The sequence below is a fragment of the Quercus lobata genome, chromosome 2 (genome assembly GCF_001633185.2).
Source record: "Quercus lobata isolate SW786 chromosome 2, ValleyOak3.0 Primary Assembly, whole genome shotgun sequence".
NCBI classification, from domain to species: Eukaryota; Viridiplantae; Streptophyta; class Magnoliopsida; order Fagales; family Fagaceae; genus Quercus; species Quercus lobata.
The window spans coordinates 22,908,436-22,925,343 of NC_044905.1; the positions used below are offsets into that span (position 1 = coordinate 22,908,436).

The window sequence follows — 16,908 nt, forward strand, 5'->3', positions numbered from 1 at the left end:
GAAGACATGCCAAACAACATGTTCCTTTTATCAACTTTAAACTGTTGGAGCTTTACTGAACATACTTTTTAGCCCTCCAAACTATGACTCTCAAAGTTTCCCTAATGAGGCTCATAAACTTAGATCATAAGATGATGTGCCATGATCTTGAACCATGGGCTTTGATGAGACAACTTGCCACGGGCTTTGATGTTGTCTTGTGTAAATATGAGCTTTTGTTGGAGAAGCTGCTTTCCATGAGTATAAGAGAGATAATATGGCCTGCAAGCCTTGAATCAATGCTTAAGCTCGATCCATATATTGATGTTGATGATGTCGTGGGTCATGAGCCCAATTGATGACGTAGAGAATAATGTGGGCTATGAATTCATCTTATAAGTGAGATCTTATAAGGCATGTGAGTCTTATTCATGTAGTTGAATAAAACATAGGCTCTCTTGGGCTTTAAAGAAGACTTACCCAAAATCCATAATTATGTTGACGTGGCATGAGTTGTCAATGATATAATGCCCAGTGGTGTGAACAAATTGTCCTCAACACAGATTAAAGTGTTAATTTTTACAATAAAATTGGAAGAATACACTAATTTAGATTAGGGTCGACTCAATATATTTTGGGGTTTAAGGTGAAAATTTAAATATCTATTCTTTTATTTAAATATTCATAAGCTATTATAAAAAATAAAATAAAAAAGTTACTAATAAAAAAAAATGATGTTAGTTATGGACAAGACGTGAACCAATAAAAACTTGCCAAATAAAAAATATTGGGAAAAATATTATATAATTTGTATGTATATAGAATTTTGAAATTATTATTCAAGTTTTTGTATGATAATTCAAGAGAGATTTTTTGATGTGATAACTCATAAGAGATCTTTTGGATGGGATTTCCTATTTGGCCTATAGCCAAAATCTAATTTTGCTGTAGAGAATAGATTATAGATCTATACGTAATGTGTATAAGCAGAGACTAGCTAATAGACTAATAGACTAAAAAATATACTAATTTTCAAAGAAAAGAAAAGTATTGACTGGATGACCGTAAACTATAAAGTACCGAATATTCAACTATAAAACCTAAGACAATGAGGGACCGATAAAAGAAAAGGAAGAAATCTTTACAACAGTAGGAAAAAAAAAAAACAAAAAACAAAAAACAAAAACAAAAACAAAAAGAGTAAATAAAGGCCAACCTGAAGAGCAGTTAACACACCCACACACCGATTTATGAGCAGATACAAAGAAAGGAAAAAAAGAAAAAGAAAAAAAAAGAATCAAAATGGAGAGTAGCAAGGTAAGTAGTGGCCTAGTGGGCTATGGGCAGGTTTGATTTCTTCAAAAATAAAGATGGAGAGAAAGTGTGTTTATTTGTTTTTGGCTTTTTATTTTTTGATATAGTCATTATTTCTCTCTTGAAAATTTGAGAACTGTGGGGACCGTTCGATCAATAGGGCCATAAAGTTCAGAATTGATTCAGGATTGTTGGGCCCGAGGCCCATCCGAGGATACACGTCCGGCCGAGGACACCCTACTCCTCGGCAGTATGCGTCTGAGGACGATCAGGACGTAATCTTATTGCAACCAGACCTCAGGATTAGGTCACTGTAAAGGATGGAGTAACCGACCAAGGATGAAAGAGATAAGGCAAACAAATATTTGTAACTACAGCTGCCTCCGCATTAATGACCTCTCAACCAACTCTCTGGCCGCATTAATGTGGAGGTGATACCTGAGCAGTAAGGAAGCAGCCTTACAGCTGCCCATAGGAAGTTCCAAGAGGTGCCAGATGGGACAGAAAGAAATCCTCCGGACCCAACCTACACGTGTGCGGTAAGGATGGAGCGCAAAGGGGAGTATATAAACTAAAAGAAGAGTATGAAGAAAAGGGGATCGGAACAGAAAAAGAAAAGAGAAAAAGACATAAACAGAAAAGAAGAAAGTAAGAGCAGAGAAAAAAGAATTGCACTGATCACTAAAGAAAACGTTCATTGTACCAACTTTAGACCTTTAACGTGCTTGAGAGTGAATCTTTTTAAGAGAGATCACAGTTAACCTAGTTCTTGACACCCACGCTCTACAAATCATATTGTCTGGGCCTTTTTACGTGCGAACCCAATACTGTTACGGTTCGTTACAAAATCGTGTCCTTACAATTGGCGCCGTCTGTGGGAAGAGCTTGTGTTAGCTTGTACAACTTCTGATACAATGTTTCCGATGGAAGGAGTGGAACTACCTCATCCCACAGCGGGGCTGCATCAGGATGATGACAACCTGCATCAGGCGGAGTCGAGGGGCTCTCAGCATGGTGGTCCTCAAAGGAGTCCCGAACGGAGGGAAGTCCGGGAGGGGAGTGTACATACAACTCATACCACCAGGAGCCATTCACGTGGGAAGAGTCACGTCTCCCACGCGAAGCATGGTGTGAATCTGCAACGTGAGATTGCGGATTTGAAGAGAGAGTTGCGCCATGCACGACGGGAACGTTCCCCGCCTTGCTCTGAACCATCATCCGGGGAGTCGGATGGAACTAGCTACAGGCGGAGGTCGAGAACTCCGCAAAGCGAGACTTTCTCTTATGAAGAAGAACATCGTCATAGGCGCAGGCGTAGAAATTCAACTAGCAGGGGCTTGGGAAACGATGCCATGAACAATGCCCTGAGTCAAATTTCCAAGGCACCCTTTACAAGAAGCATAGACGATGCTACCCATCCTCGGCGGTTCAATCAACCTACGTTCTCTCTGTACGATGGCCATTCAGATCCGGTGGAACATGTAAGCTATTACAGCCAGAAGATGGCTATTCACTCCAGGGATGATGCCCTGATGTGCAAGATTTTTCCATCGAGTTTGGGTCCAACGGCGATGAGGTGGTTCAATGGCTTAAGGGCCAATTCTATTGGATCTTTCAAAACACTGACTCAGGCTTTTAGTGCTCGCTTTATTACATGTAGTCGGACTCCTCTGCCTTTGGAATCCCTGTTGACTTTGTCTATGCGAGAGGGCGAGACTCTCAAGAGTTATTCGGATAGGTACTGGGAAATGTTTAACGAAATAGAGGGGAAGAATGACCCTGTGGCTATAACCACTTTCAAAGCCGGTCTCTCAGCTGATCACGACTTGAGGAAATCCTTGATGGGTAAACCTGTCACCAGTGTGCGCCAGCTGATGGACAGAATAGAGAAGTACAAAAGGGTAGAGGAAGATCAACTTCAGGGAAAAGGAAAGGCTAAGATGATCCCTCAGGAGAGGAGGGATTTCAGGTCGGATCGTTATAATAACAGCCGACCAAGGAGGGACTTTGTTGGGCAGTTGGGCTCGGCGGACACCTAAGTTGTTAATGCAGTATTTCGGGAGCCTGTTCAGCAGGTTTTGGAGAAGATAAAAAATGAGCCATTCTTCAAATGGCCGAACAAGATGGCGGGAGAGCCAAGAAAACGCAACTCGAGTTTGTATTGCCATTACCATCAGGACCATGGGCACACGACAGACAACTGTAGGAATTTATGGGACCACTTGGAGTAGTTGGTCCGGGAAGGGAAATTAAAGCAACTCTTGCATCACTCCAGCGGAAGGGCAAACCAAGCAGGTTCCGAGGTGCGTGGGGATGCCTCATCAAGGCTTCCCCTGGGTACGATTAACGTCATCTTTGCGGCCCCGGGAAGGACCAGATCTTGCCCCTCGAAAGTGTTGTCGGTGTCCCGATCCCCAGCCGAGGATCGTTCTCAGGCATTGAAGAGAGCTAAGAGGCGTGTCCCCTTGATTTTGGGTTTTTCAGATGAGGATCTGGCTGGGACCATACAACCCCATGAGGATGCCTTGGTGGTAACATTAAGGATTAGCGGGTACGATGTCCGAAGAGTGATGGTTGATCAGGGAAGCACTGCGGATGTGATGTATCCAGATTTGTACAAAGGGCTAGGTTTGAAACCGGGGGACTTGACAACCTATAATTCCCCTCTAGTGAGTTTTGAGGGAAGGTTGGTCATTCCTATGGGGCTAATCAGGCTGCCCGTGCAGTTAGACACGGAGGTGGTGGAGGTGGATTTTATTGTTGTGGATGTTTTTTCTCCGTATACGGCTATTTTGGGCAGACCTTGACTTCACACTCTTAAAGCGGTTTCATCCACTCTACATCAGAAGGTGAAGTACCCATCCGGAAACCAAGTGCTGAAGATAGTAAGGAGCCAAGTGGCTGCTCGGCAATGCCAAGTAGCGGCTATACAGCATCGGCCAGAGGCAGAAACCTCGACTACCGCCGATAATGAATCATAGCAATTAAAGTCCCCAGTATCAGGGTTAGACGTGCCAACCAATGGGGTAGAGTGTGAAGATCTGGAAAAGGCAATTGTTGCTGATGATCCAGAGAAATTCTTCCGGGTTGGGGCCAAGTTGCCTTTGCAAGAGAAAGCGAACTTGCTGGGGTTCCTCCGAGCCAATGTGGACGTTTTTGCGTGGGACCCGTACGAAGCCCCAGGGGTGGACCCGAATTTCATTTGTCACTGACTCAACGTGAACCCTGCCGTTGTCCCCAGGAGACAACCTCCTCGGCGACCATCGAAGAAGCATGCCGAGGCAGTTAGAAGCGAAGTTGCCAAGCTAAAATAGGCTAGGGCTATCAAGGAAGTCTTTTACCCTCAATGGTTGGCCAATATAGTGGTAGTAAAAAAGAAAACTGGGAAATGGCGGGTGTGCGTGGACTTCACGGATCTTAATAAGGCCTGCCCCAAGGATTCATTTCCTATGCCGAAGATTGACTAGTTGGTGGATGCGACCGTGGGCCACCCTAGGATGAGTTTCTTGGATGCCTTTTAAGGGTATCACCAAATACCGCTGGCCGCCAACGATCAAGAAAAGACCGCTTTTGTGACCCCAGTTGGGAACTACCATTACAAGGTGATGCCCTTTGGTTTGAAAAATGCTGGATCTACCTACCAACGTATGATGACGAAAATGTTTGAGCCACAACTGGGCAGAAGTATTGAAGTTTATATCGATGATATGGTTGTGAAAAGTAAGGTAGTGACCGAACATGTGCGGGACCTCACTAGCATCTTCAGGATACTGAGAGAACATAAGTTGCGCTTGAATGCTTCGAAGTGCTCCTTTAGTGTAGGTTCCGGGAAATTCTTGGGGTACATGGTGACCCATAGAGGAATTGAGGTGAATCCAGACCAGATTAGGGCCATTAACGATTTACAAGCGCCTCGGAATCCAAAAGAGGTGCAGAAGCTGACTGGGATGACTGCTGCGTTGAACCGGTTCATCTCCAGGTCGACTGAGAGGTGTCGTCCTTTTTTCCGCCTGTTACATAAGTGGCAAGGATTCGAGTGGACCGAGGAGTGTGCTGAAGCGTTCCAGCAGTTGAAAGATTACTTGTCCAGGCCACCTATCATGTCTAGCCCTGAAGTGGATGAGGTGTTGTATGCCTATTTGGCGATAGCTCCCCACGCAGTTAGTTTCGTCTTGATACGAGAAGACAATGGCGTCCAAAGGCCAGTTTATTATGTAAGTAAATCCCTCCATGAAGCCGAGATGAGATATCTGTCATTAGAAAAGGCCATACTAGCGGTGGTCCATGCAACACGTAAACTTCCGCACTATTTTCAAGCTCACACTGTGGTTATTTTGACCCAACTGCCTCTTAAGTCCATACTCAGAAGTGCTGACTACACCGGTAGAATTGCCAAGTGGGGCACGATTCTGGGTGCTTTTGACATCAAATACATGCCCTGTACCTCTGTAAAAGGTTAAGTTCTCGCCGATCTGGTAGCTGAATTCACTGAGTGCCCTGAGGAAATTAGCAGGAATCAAGATCACATGGATGAAAAATCGGTTGGCCTGATATCCGCACGAGGGGAGTCTATATGGAAAGTGTACGTGGATGGGGCCGCAACCAACGGGGAGCTGGATTGGGACTGGTGCTGATATCCCTCGAAGAGGTTATCATCGAAAAGTCGCTAAGACTAGGGTTCTCAGCTACTAACAATGAATCAGAATATGAAGCCTTGATAATGGGAATGAGCATGGTCCATAAGATGGGTGGAAAGGCAGTGAAACTATTCTCAGACTCGAGGTTGGTAGTCGGCCAGGTGACCGGAGAGCTGGAGGCGAGAGACCCAAGGATGCAAGGGGATCTGGACCGGGTTAGGCGTATGCGAACGGAGTTTGAGTCTTTCGACGTATTACATATTCCACGAGGTGAAAATACCCACGCTGATTCCTTGGCGACCCTTGCCACCTTCTCGGTACGAAATTTCCTTCGGGTGATTATCGTCGAAGACTTGTGTACTCCCACTTCACTAGAAAAAGAGGTTTGCCAAATCCATCAAGTTAGTTCGTCGACAAGCTGGATGGATCCCATCTCAAAATTTCTCGAAAGTGATTTATTGCCCGAAGATAAGCTGGAAGCGGAGAAAGTACGAAGGAGAGCTCCTCGGTACTGGTTATCCGAAGATAAAAAGTTATACAGACGGTCCTTCTCTGGGCCATACTTGCTCTGTGTGCCTCCTGAGACAGCGGAGTCGATCCTGGAAGAATTGCATGAGGGCATTTGTGGAAGCCATACAGGAGGAAGGTCTCTATCATGCCGAGCCCTTACGCAAGGTTATTGGTGGCCAAATATGTGGAAAGAAGCGCAGGAGTATGTTAAGAAATGCGATCAGTGTTAGAGATATGCTCCGAATATCCACCAACCGAGAGGAGTTCTTAACCCTCTCTCAAGCCATTGGCCTTTTGCGCATTGGGGGCTGGACATTGTCGGCCCTTTTCCTAAAGCTAGAGGAAACAAGAAGTACCTGATGGTCAGCACAGACTACTTCACTAAATGGGTTGAAGCTGAGCCCTTGGCGAACATCAGGGACGTAGATGTGAAGAGGTTTGTCTGGAAGAACATTGTTACACGATTTGGAATTCCCCGAGCTCTTGTTTCGGATAACGGACTCCAATTCGATAGCAATGCCTTTAGAGAATATTGTTCAGAACTGGGCATAAGAAACAGATATTCCACTCCAGCCTATCCCCAAAGCAATGGGCAGGCTGAAGCTGTTAACAAGGTAATAGTCGATGGGCTTAAGAAGAGACTGGATGACGCGAAAGGAAAATAGGTGGAAGAACTGCCACATGTGCTTTGGACGTATCGGACAACACCCCGACGTTCGACGGGGGAAACTCCCTTCTCCATGACCTATGGGGCCGAGGCCGTTATTCCCCTGGAAACTAGATTCCCAACGTTAAGGACCAGTACATTCTCTTCGGGTAATAATGATGCGATGTTGGAAAACAGTTTAGACCTGATTGAAGAACAAAGGGAGAGCGTGATGGTTCGACTAGCTTACTACCAGCACAAACTCAAGCAGGGCTACGATAGCAATGTGAGGATGAGGCCGTTAGCCATAGGAGATCTGGTGCTGAGAAAAGTCCTGGGGGCCACTAAGAATCCAAATTGGGGAAAACTGGGACCTAATTGCGAGGGGCCATATCGGATCACTTCTGTAGTAGGAATAAGGGCTTACTATCTAGAGGACCTAGATGAAAAATCTGTACTCCATCCTTGGAATGTAAATAATCTCAAAAGGTATTATTATTAGTAAAGGAGTTTCAATTCAAATATTCTCTTTTAACTTACGTCAATTATGCATCCTGTAAATCTTGCATCCTACCATCCATACTGAATTGTTAAACAGAAACTAAGTTATGCCAGGTCCTCGGATCGCAAACTTAGTGGAAATTAACATCCTATCATTCATATTGAATTGTTAAACAGAAACTAAGTTATGCCAGGTCCTCGGATCGCAAATTTAGTGGAAATTAACATCCTATCATTCATATTGAATTGGTAAACAGAAACTAAGTTATGCCAAGTCCTCGGATCGCAAATTTCGTGGAAATTAACATCCTATCATTCATATTGAATTGTTAAACAGAAACTAAGTTATGCCAGGTCCTCGGATCGCAAACTTAGTGGAAATTAACATCCTATCATTCATATTGAATTGTTAAACAGAAACTAAGTTATGTCAGGTCCTCGGATCGCAAACCTAGTGGAAATTAACATCCTATCATTCATACTGAATTGTTAAACAGAAACTAAGTTATGCCAGGTCCTCGGATCGCAAATTTAGTGGAAATTAACATCCTATCATTCATACTATATTGTTAAACAGAAACTATGTTATGCCAGGTCCTCGGATCGCAAACTTAGTGGAAATTAACATCCTATCATTCATATTGTATTGTTAAACAGAAATTATGTTATGCCAGGTCCTTGGATCGCAAACTTAGTGGAAATTAACATCCTGTGATTTATATTAAAACGTGGAACAAAGGCTAAGTTATGCCAGATCCTCGGACCGCAAACTCGGTAGAAATTGACCTTCTAGGTTGTGTATTGAATTATTAAATGGTAATAGAGTTGTGATAAGTTTTCTAAATCATAAACTTGACGAAAATAGTGCCCTATGTACATTCATTAAGGAGTCAGAAAGAGAGAGTTTCGGACGCAAGATTGGCGTACAATTAAAAAGGTGGTTGAAATGAACCCATACAAAATTACGACGACAAAGTAAATGAATGCAAAGATAACATGGAGCCGTCAGAACGATAAGAAAGTGAGCGAAAAAGTCCTCTATTAAGTGTCTATCTAAAGTTTCAAAACAGTTTTTACTTTTTTACTTTCAATTGGATCTGCAGGGTCTGGCTGGTGGGTAGGTCTGCCTCTGAGGTTGCGATTCCATCTTTGGCTTTGGTAATGCCCCCAGTTGGTAGAACTGTGGAGTCCAATTCCTGTTGGAAACCCTGTGAGGCCGTCTCTGCCTCCGAAGCGGTGGTGGATTTTTCTGGGGAAGCTCTTGGAGGGGCTAGTCCCATTTCAGTCGATCCTGATTGGCCGCGAGGGGGGTAATTGCGAGGCAAAACCTCCTCGTTAAGGTTAATAACTGGAGAAGGAGTATCAGCCTAATAGGGTTGAGGAGCTGAGGGGCGTATCGCTTCGGGGTAATATACATTCTTTAGCCTACGTAGCTCAGATGAGGCTTCAACCCCAGCACGGTTAAGAGCCTCGCTCCAGGTTCTCACGTAGTAGATGCGGCACACCTTCGGAACCTCGGCTCTTAAAGCCTTCTCAGTTTTAGCTATCCCAATTTCGTAGCTCCTCTGCTCGGCTTCATTCATTGCCTGTTCGGAGTTGATTCTCGCTTTCTCGGCTTGTTCTTTGAGCTTTTCAGCTTGCTCCCTTAGCTTCTGAGTTTCCTCTAGATGCTTCTTAAGAACAAGAACTTGCTCCTGAGTCTTCTTCAGCTCGGCATTCGTCTCGCGCAGAAGCCTTGCTTGTTCCTCGGCCTGCTTCTGGTAGCCTTTTGATGTCGATTCAGCACTCTTGCGAGCTTCTTCTTCGACCTGTAGTTTTTTCCTTACGTCAACTAAATCCTGTTCAGATTTGGACAAGGTCTGTACAGCCATTACCCTTCTTTTCCTTTCACCATCTAGCTGATTGGAGCAAGCATTGAGCATCTCATCTAGCTTGAAAGTATTTTGGATGATTTGTAAAAAAGGGGGGGGGGGGGGAGTTAACATTATAGTCAATGAAAAGTGCGTATTAGTGAGTAACAGTCATAGAATGAAACAGCGTAAAAGACAGCTTTTCACCATGCCCAAGTATCGTTTGTTGTCAAGGATGATTTGATTCTTCCTCATATTCTTTATCTCAGCCATATCTTTTGGGAGCAATAAGGCCTCCTCTATGGACGAGGCTACATGACACCCAATGCCGCCGTTAAAGTCCCTTATAGAGGCATCGTCTCGCAGGGGCTCCCCACCGAGCATAGGAGTTGGCAGCCACGCTTGTGGCTCAGGATGTGGGGAATCAAATTTCTCTTAGCCCCGTGTAGCGGGGTGCTTAGTTTTCTGCTGCTTTGCAGCTCGTTGGACATCCTCCTCTCGAGTGGGACGAGACTTGCTCGCATCTGCCACCTCCTTGCCCTTCTGTTCCCTGCGTTCTTTCTGCTCGGCAGCGCTGGGCGGCGCTGGTTGTGGAGATGATCGAGGAGGGTGGCGAGGAGCTGGAGGAGGAGACCTGGCTGGAAGAGATGAAGCCTGGGATGGTATTGTTTTGGTAGGTGCAGACTTTCCTGGCTGACCTTCCATCAGCTCCAGCAAGCTTTTCTAGGGTTTCCTTTGTATCCCCATCTTGTCAGGGTTTTCCTCGGGGCTTGTGGGCTGATAAAAAATCCCGAAATCGTCCGAGGATTCAGATACTGTTACAACGGTTTCTCATCTTTTCCCTTTTTCCTTCCCCTTTTGGTTCCCTTTTTCTTGAGGGAAAGTAAGGGTGAAGAAGGTCCCGCCGAGACGTTGGCCACGAAAAGAGGCTCTGTGCGAGGTGTGTATTGGGGAAGTGGAATGCCCTCTGGAACGATAAACCCTTCGTAGGCAACACTGATATGGTGAAGCCGAGGATCACGTGCTCTAATCACGCACTTCGGCGCCTGAAAGCCAAAAGAAAAGGGGTATAGCCAAGAATTAAATGTGCTGCCCGGAGCTGACCATCAGTCTCGTTCACGTATATTTCAGCTTTCAATAACCTGTCTAGGCTCGCCTTATTGACTAATTTGAGATTGGGCTTCGTGTAGTGCCTATCTGCAAAACCATTGATTCTAAAGTTAAAGTTGTAGGACACGAAAATAATAAAGGTAAGTAAAATGTGTTCACGAGCTAAATAGTATAGGTCTATAACTTCGCACCCACCTGGTGTTCCCTCTACTGTCGGGCAAGGTAGACCATCATACCATTCCCTAGAAAAAATAAGGAAATCCTCTTTTAGGTTCTTATTTGAAGTGGGGAGGCACTGAATTAGCCTTACTTCAGGATATCTCGATTTGAGATAATAGCCCTGGTCAGCTAGGCGGTGAAGGTTGTACACCCAATTCACGTCATGATGGGTTAGCTTTAGATCCATTCTCTTATTCAGGGCGTCTATGCATCCCAAAACCCTAAACATATTGGGAGCACACTAGGTGGGGGATAGCCTAAAGAAGTTGAGGTAACTCCTAGTGATACTACCCATGGGGATAGTCATCCCACCCTCAATAAAGGCGATCATAGGGATGACTACTTCCCCAGTTTGCCTGGCATCAACCCACTCCCCTTGGGCTGCGTACCTCATCCCTACCGTTGGGGGGATCTTGTACTTAGAGCGAAAGTTTCTAATACCCTCCTCGGATTCAACGAGATATCGAAATGGATTCTTCTGTTTCCCCATTTTCCTAAATAATTTAGTAGAAAAGATTTTTGGGCTTGAAACGAAAGTGGTCAAAGCTTCAAGAGGACTTACAGGTTCAAGGGAAGGGCCTCGGACAACGTATGATTATTTGTAGTCGCCAGGAGAATGACGAAGACTGGAAGAAGGCAGGTTCAATGTATGAGCTCTGGAACCATGTAACCGTCGAAAGTGAAGTATGAATTTAATTAGAGAGCGCCTTTATAGTCATGTGAGGGTTGTGAGCGGTGAAATTTCCGCTCACAAAACAAGGGAAGCCCTCTGCCGTTTGATTTAGATCTCACCATCGAACGTGGGAGACAGTGGAGTTGTCAAAATTTAATGCTACCAAAATCGGGATGCTGAAGCGTCAGGGGCATGCCCCAAAATGCACGCAGGTACAGGCTTATGACGTCAAAATCCATCTTCTCTCTCGAGGAGTCGAAAAGTAGGATTTTGAGGGGCTATTGTGGGGACCGTTCGATCAATAGGGCCATAAAGTTCAGAATTGATTCAGGATTGTTGGGCCCGAGGCCCATCCGAGGATACACGTCCGGCCAAGGACACCCTACTCCTCGGCAGTATGCGTCCGAGGATGATCAGGACGTAGTCTTATTGCAACCAGACCTCAGGATTAGGTCACCGTAAAGGATGGAGTAACCGACCAAGGATGAAAGAGATAAGGCAAACAAATATCTGTAACTACAGCTGCCTTCGCATTAATGACCTCTCAACTAACTCTCTGGCCGCATTAATGTGGAGGTGATACCTGAGCAGTAAGGAAGCAGCCTTACAGCTGCCCATAGGAAGTTTCAGGAGGTGCCAGATGGGACAGAAAGAAATCTTCCGGACCCAACCTACACGTGTGCGGTAAGGATGGAGCGCAAATGGGAGTATATAAACTAAAAGAAGAGTATGAAGAAAAGGGGATCGAAACAGAAAAAGACATGAACAAAAAAGAAGAAAGTAAGAGCAGAGAAAAAAGAATTGCACTGATCACTAAAGAAAACGTTCATTGTACCAACTTTAGACCTTTAACGTGCTTGAGAGTGAATCTTTTTAAGAGAGACCACAGTTAACCTAGTTCTTTACACCCACGCTCTACAAATCATATTGTCTGGACTTTTTTACGTGCGAACCCAATACTGTTACGGTTCGTTACAAAATCTTGTCCTTACAAGAACAAATATTGAATAGGTATTAGAAATGAAGAATCTCTTCACCTTTTGGTACGAGGGAGTGAAAAAATTTACATTCTTAAATTACATTAGACAGAGTGCATAATATTCAAAGAGTGTGTAATTTAAAAAAAAAAAAAAAAAATTGGGATAGTGCATTCTAGGACCATTAATTTTTATTTTCATTTTTGGAAAGATAAGAAAACTTTAATTACTTCTCAAAAAAAAGAAAACCTTAATTATATTCTATTGAGTAATGGAGGGAGGGAGCCTTATTTAATTTGGAGGCCATAGGCCACTACCTTTAACCACCTTATAGTCTTGAGTGGACCCTGAATTAGACTTTGGGGTGAACCGTATAATAAAATAACACCGAATTATGATTCAAAAAAAAAAAAAAAAAACACCGAATTAGGGTGTGAATTGTTAAATTTTAAAGTTTACTGTACATATGACAAATATCCAAACTAGTATAAAGTATTAATATTGCACACTTTACCCTTTAGACATAATCTATATATATATAAAACCGAAACCTCTGTTGGCACCACAATTTTCCACGTCAGCACAATATTTAAAAAATAAAAAATAAAAATAAAAAACATTATAACATCTCAAAACCCTAGCAACCTTACCCCTCTCTCAAGTTAAGAAAGATAAAGCCACAGTTTCTGCAAACTCTCTCTCTCTCCAAACGTAAATATCAAATTCAACCCCTTTAATTTCTCTTTATATTTTTGAGGTTTCTATAGAGTTATAGTGAGTTATGCTGATTTTGTTTTGTGTGTGTGTGTGTATAGATGGTCATAATACTCCAGTATTCTAAGAAAAGTTTGTGTTTTTGTTAATTGAAGGCCTTAGAGAGATAAGTATTGCAGTTTGGAACAGCAATACAAAAGACGATTTCATTGGCAGCAGAAAGTAATTACTTTGTCTCATATTTTTGTTTTTTGAATTGATTTTGTGTGCTTTTTAGACCCTTTTGGATCAATTTTGTTAATTGGGTGTTTTTTTTTTTTTTTTGATAGGGTCCAATTGGGGAAGGTTCTTTCAAAGGGTTACGACGACCGCACTTGGTATCTGTATACTACTAGTGGGGGGTAAGTGCTATAAATTACTAACCCTTTTAAGTGTATAATCTGTTTCTAAAATTATCTATAATATTTTGTCCTCCGAAAATTTTATCTCTTTAATTTTATTATATTGTGTTTCTTAAGTTATAGACAGATTTTCTTTATTTCTTATTTTCAATAATAAATCATTTTATTGCAATACCGGTAATTGTTTAAGAAATCTAATATGTTCATATCTCTATAGAATAGAGAATAGTAGAAGCCAATTTTATTACAACTACTTAAATTGAGTTGACTTAATTTCGTACAATTACAAAGTATAGCATGAAAGATAATTGAATTAATTGTTGTAATTTTTATTTTCTTTCCATGTTTTGAATTTCCATATTTTTATTGTTGATGAGAAATTAAGGCTCAGTTGCACAATATGTGTAAATTCTTCAGAATGCTACTTTAAATAGTAAGTCAATATATTTCTTACATTTGAATATTAGTTAGAATTATTTTCAAATGATTATACCAATAAAAATGAATGTATATAAATTTTGTTTAACTATCCCGTGCATCGCACGGTTAACGACTAGTTAGTCCAACTCTAATACCAAAAAAAGTATTGCACACATTTCACATCACAATGTAAGAGAGTATTTATTAATTATTATACACAGCTAAGCTAACACACAATTTCAGTCTCGCACGTGTGTTAGTCCCCTAAAGGTACCAACTTTATAGGAAACACTTAAAAAAGTAAGGTGAATAAACCACACGCTTAGGTAGTCCAGTGCAGTGCAATGCAGTGTTCTGGCTATCGCAATACTCAATTCTCATAATGAAGATGATGCCTCTCCCTCTCCTCAATTTTCACCGGAAACCCACCTTTCATCTTGGATAAAAATGAATCATACTCTGGTTCCTGTACACCTTGCTCAAAAGCTGGCACTACTTTAAACCTCCTTAAAACCCCAGCTACCACACTCTTCATCTGCAAGAAAGCCATCTCCTTCCCCAAACAAATTCTAGGACCTGCCTGGAACACTGGGTAAGTGTACGAGTCTCTCCCCACGAACCTCCATGATGATTTCGAATTCTCTTCCTCCTTCTGCAGCCACCTCTCGGGCTTGAACTCTGCCCAGTCCGATCCCCACAGCTTCTCCAACCTCCCCATAGCATATGGAAAGTACGATACTTTCATCCCCTTCTTTACCACTGTCCCGTCCGGCAATAAGTCGTCGTTCACTGCCTCCTTCGCGTCCAACGCGACTGGCGGGTACAGCCGCATGCTTTCACATAGAGAAGCGTGTGTGTACACCATATCTTTCACCTCATCATAAACAGGCCCTTCCGATTTTTCTTCGATTTCCTTAAGAATCTCGGATTCTATTTTTGGGTTTTTCGATAGAACCCAAAAAAACCATGTTAAAGCCGCCGACGAAGTGTCACGCCCAGCAAGTATAAAGCTGATCACAAAATCGATCACGAAGTTCTCGTCTAAATGACCGGAGTTCAATAACCTTGACAACAGGTCCACGGAATCGAGGCTCTCTTTCTCTCTCAGCTCCTGCTTTTTTTCTTTTATTATGGTCATGGCGAACCCTCGCATTTCTGAGATTGCGATTTTGAGACGCTTTTCAGACCCAATATTCAACAACTTCTTGATTTTCCAAACGCCTGGGAATAACGTATTCCCCCTCTCGCTACTACACTTAATACCGTTTTCAAAGGCTAAGTAGAGCTTGGTCTGTGGAAGAGAGGGCAACAAGTAGGCCGGGTCGAACCCGAAAGCGATATTACAGATATTATCAAAAGTAAACCTTTGAAGAATGTCTTGGAAATCTAGGACAGTTCCATGTTCGGCAGCTGAGGTGAGGGTGGGGATGAGGCGTTGAGAGACCTCGGTGTGGACAACGGTTTCAACGAACTTTCGGAGGGATTTGGTGTTGAATTCTTGCATGGCGATTTGTCTTTGGAACTTCCAGGACTCACCGTCGACGTTGAAGATGCCTTCGCCAAGAAGGTCGTAGACAGTTCGACGGGAATCTTCGCCTTTTCCGTAGTTATTGAAGTTGGTCATGAGGATGAGTTGGACCACGGCGGCGTTGCCGGAGGTGACGTGGCCGGTGGCGAAGGATTGGCGGAGAACGAAGGTGTTGGAGGGTAAGTCTTGGATGATACCTGTTAGCCATGGGAGTAGGCGGTCTCGATTGGCGAGGAGGGCGAAGAATGAACCCACTAGAGGGTACGATTTGGGGACTCTGGAATTGGAATTGAAGAAGAAGAAGACTGAGAGTAAAGGAATTAGGATGAGCGGTAGGAATTGAAGTTGCAGTAACATGATGGTTGGACTCAAATTAAAAACATTCGCATGAATTGGTACAAAAATTTGAATAATTTTTTTAAAATTTATTTATTTATTTTATGTACTCAATTTTTTTGACAACCATTTGATTATCTATTTTATACTATATTTTATTAAAATATTAAATTTTCTTAATTTTTTTAATTATTTTTCTTTCTTTAGACATATGAACCATTATTCATCCTCAATCTTTATTCTCGAAATACGCAAAGAAAAAACAATTAAATACAAAATAAATAGTGTCAGTGTAAATTTACACAATATATAAATTGATATAGGTCATTATTAGACAAAACTATGTAAATTTTACACTTCTTTTTTTACACACGAACTGATATGAATGCTCTAAAGTATTTGGTTATTAGGCCAATGAGTTCGCTTAATTTCAAGGGCCTAAGAGAGGTTTGTCTAAAGCTTTAGCCACATACAACAAGAGCTATAGGTCTCCGTTTGAGTGAAAATTTCGGGTGCTTGACCATTTCCCTGAGGTTTAAGTTTCTACAAGTGTCCGCAGCCCACTTAGTAGCACACATAGCTTAGGCTCAAGCAAATGTTCAAAATGAGTTGATTTATACCCTCCTAACTACATTCCCTCAAATCTCCATGATGTCGCATGACCTTGGGTCATACTTAAAAAAAAAATATATATATATATATATATATAATATATGAATTGGACCTCAAGGAAGTCAGTCTTGGTTGGAAATTGGAATTCGGCTGGTAGAAAATTAATCTAAAAAACAACCATCAACAGAGTTAAAATATATAGAAGAATATATTTTAGAATGTATTGCAACCATCAGTCTTGGTTGCAATATTTAGCTCATTATTTGTGAATTTAGTCTAATAAAGGAGTGTCCTATACAATTTGAAGATGCTTTTGAGTTACAATATTTTATTCAGAATTTAAGCTAGTGTTTTAAAAAAGTCCTTATTAGCATCTAATGAATGAAAAATTATGAAATGACAAATGAAACTAAGACAAATACAGCCTTGATGCTCATGGTATGGCTTAAAAGTGCAATTCCGATGGAAATTAAGAGCAAGA

At 42.4% G+C, this 16,908-nt stretch overlaps 1 protein-coding gene across 1 annotated transcript; it reads right to left on the reverse strand.

Annotated features, from left to right (window-relative positions):
• Positions 1-14,321: 14,321 nt before the first annotated feature.
• LOC115961342 (cytochrome P450 94A2-like) lies at positions 14,322-15,836 on the reverse strand. Its single transcript, XM_031080341.1, has one exon. It carries the CDS (start codon positions 15,834-15,836, stop codon positions 14,322-14,324), a length of 1,515 nt encoding a protein of 504 aa, XP_030936201.1.
• Between the last annotated feature and the right edge of the window lie 1,072 nt (positions 15,837-16,908).

Coding starts and splice junctions, on each gene's coding strand:
- LOC115961342 (XM_031080341.1), bottom strand. CDS start 15,836: ATGTTACTGCAACTTCAATTCCTACCGCTCATCCTAATTCCTTTACTC.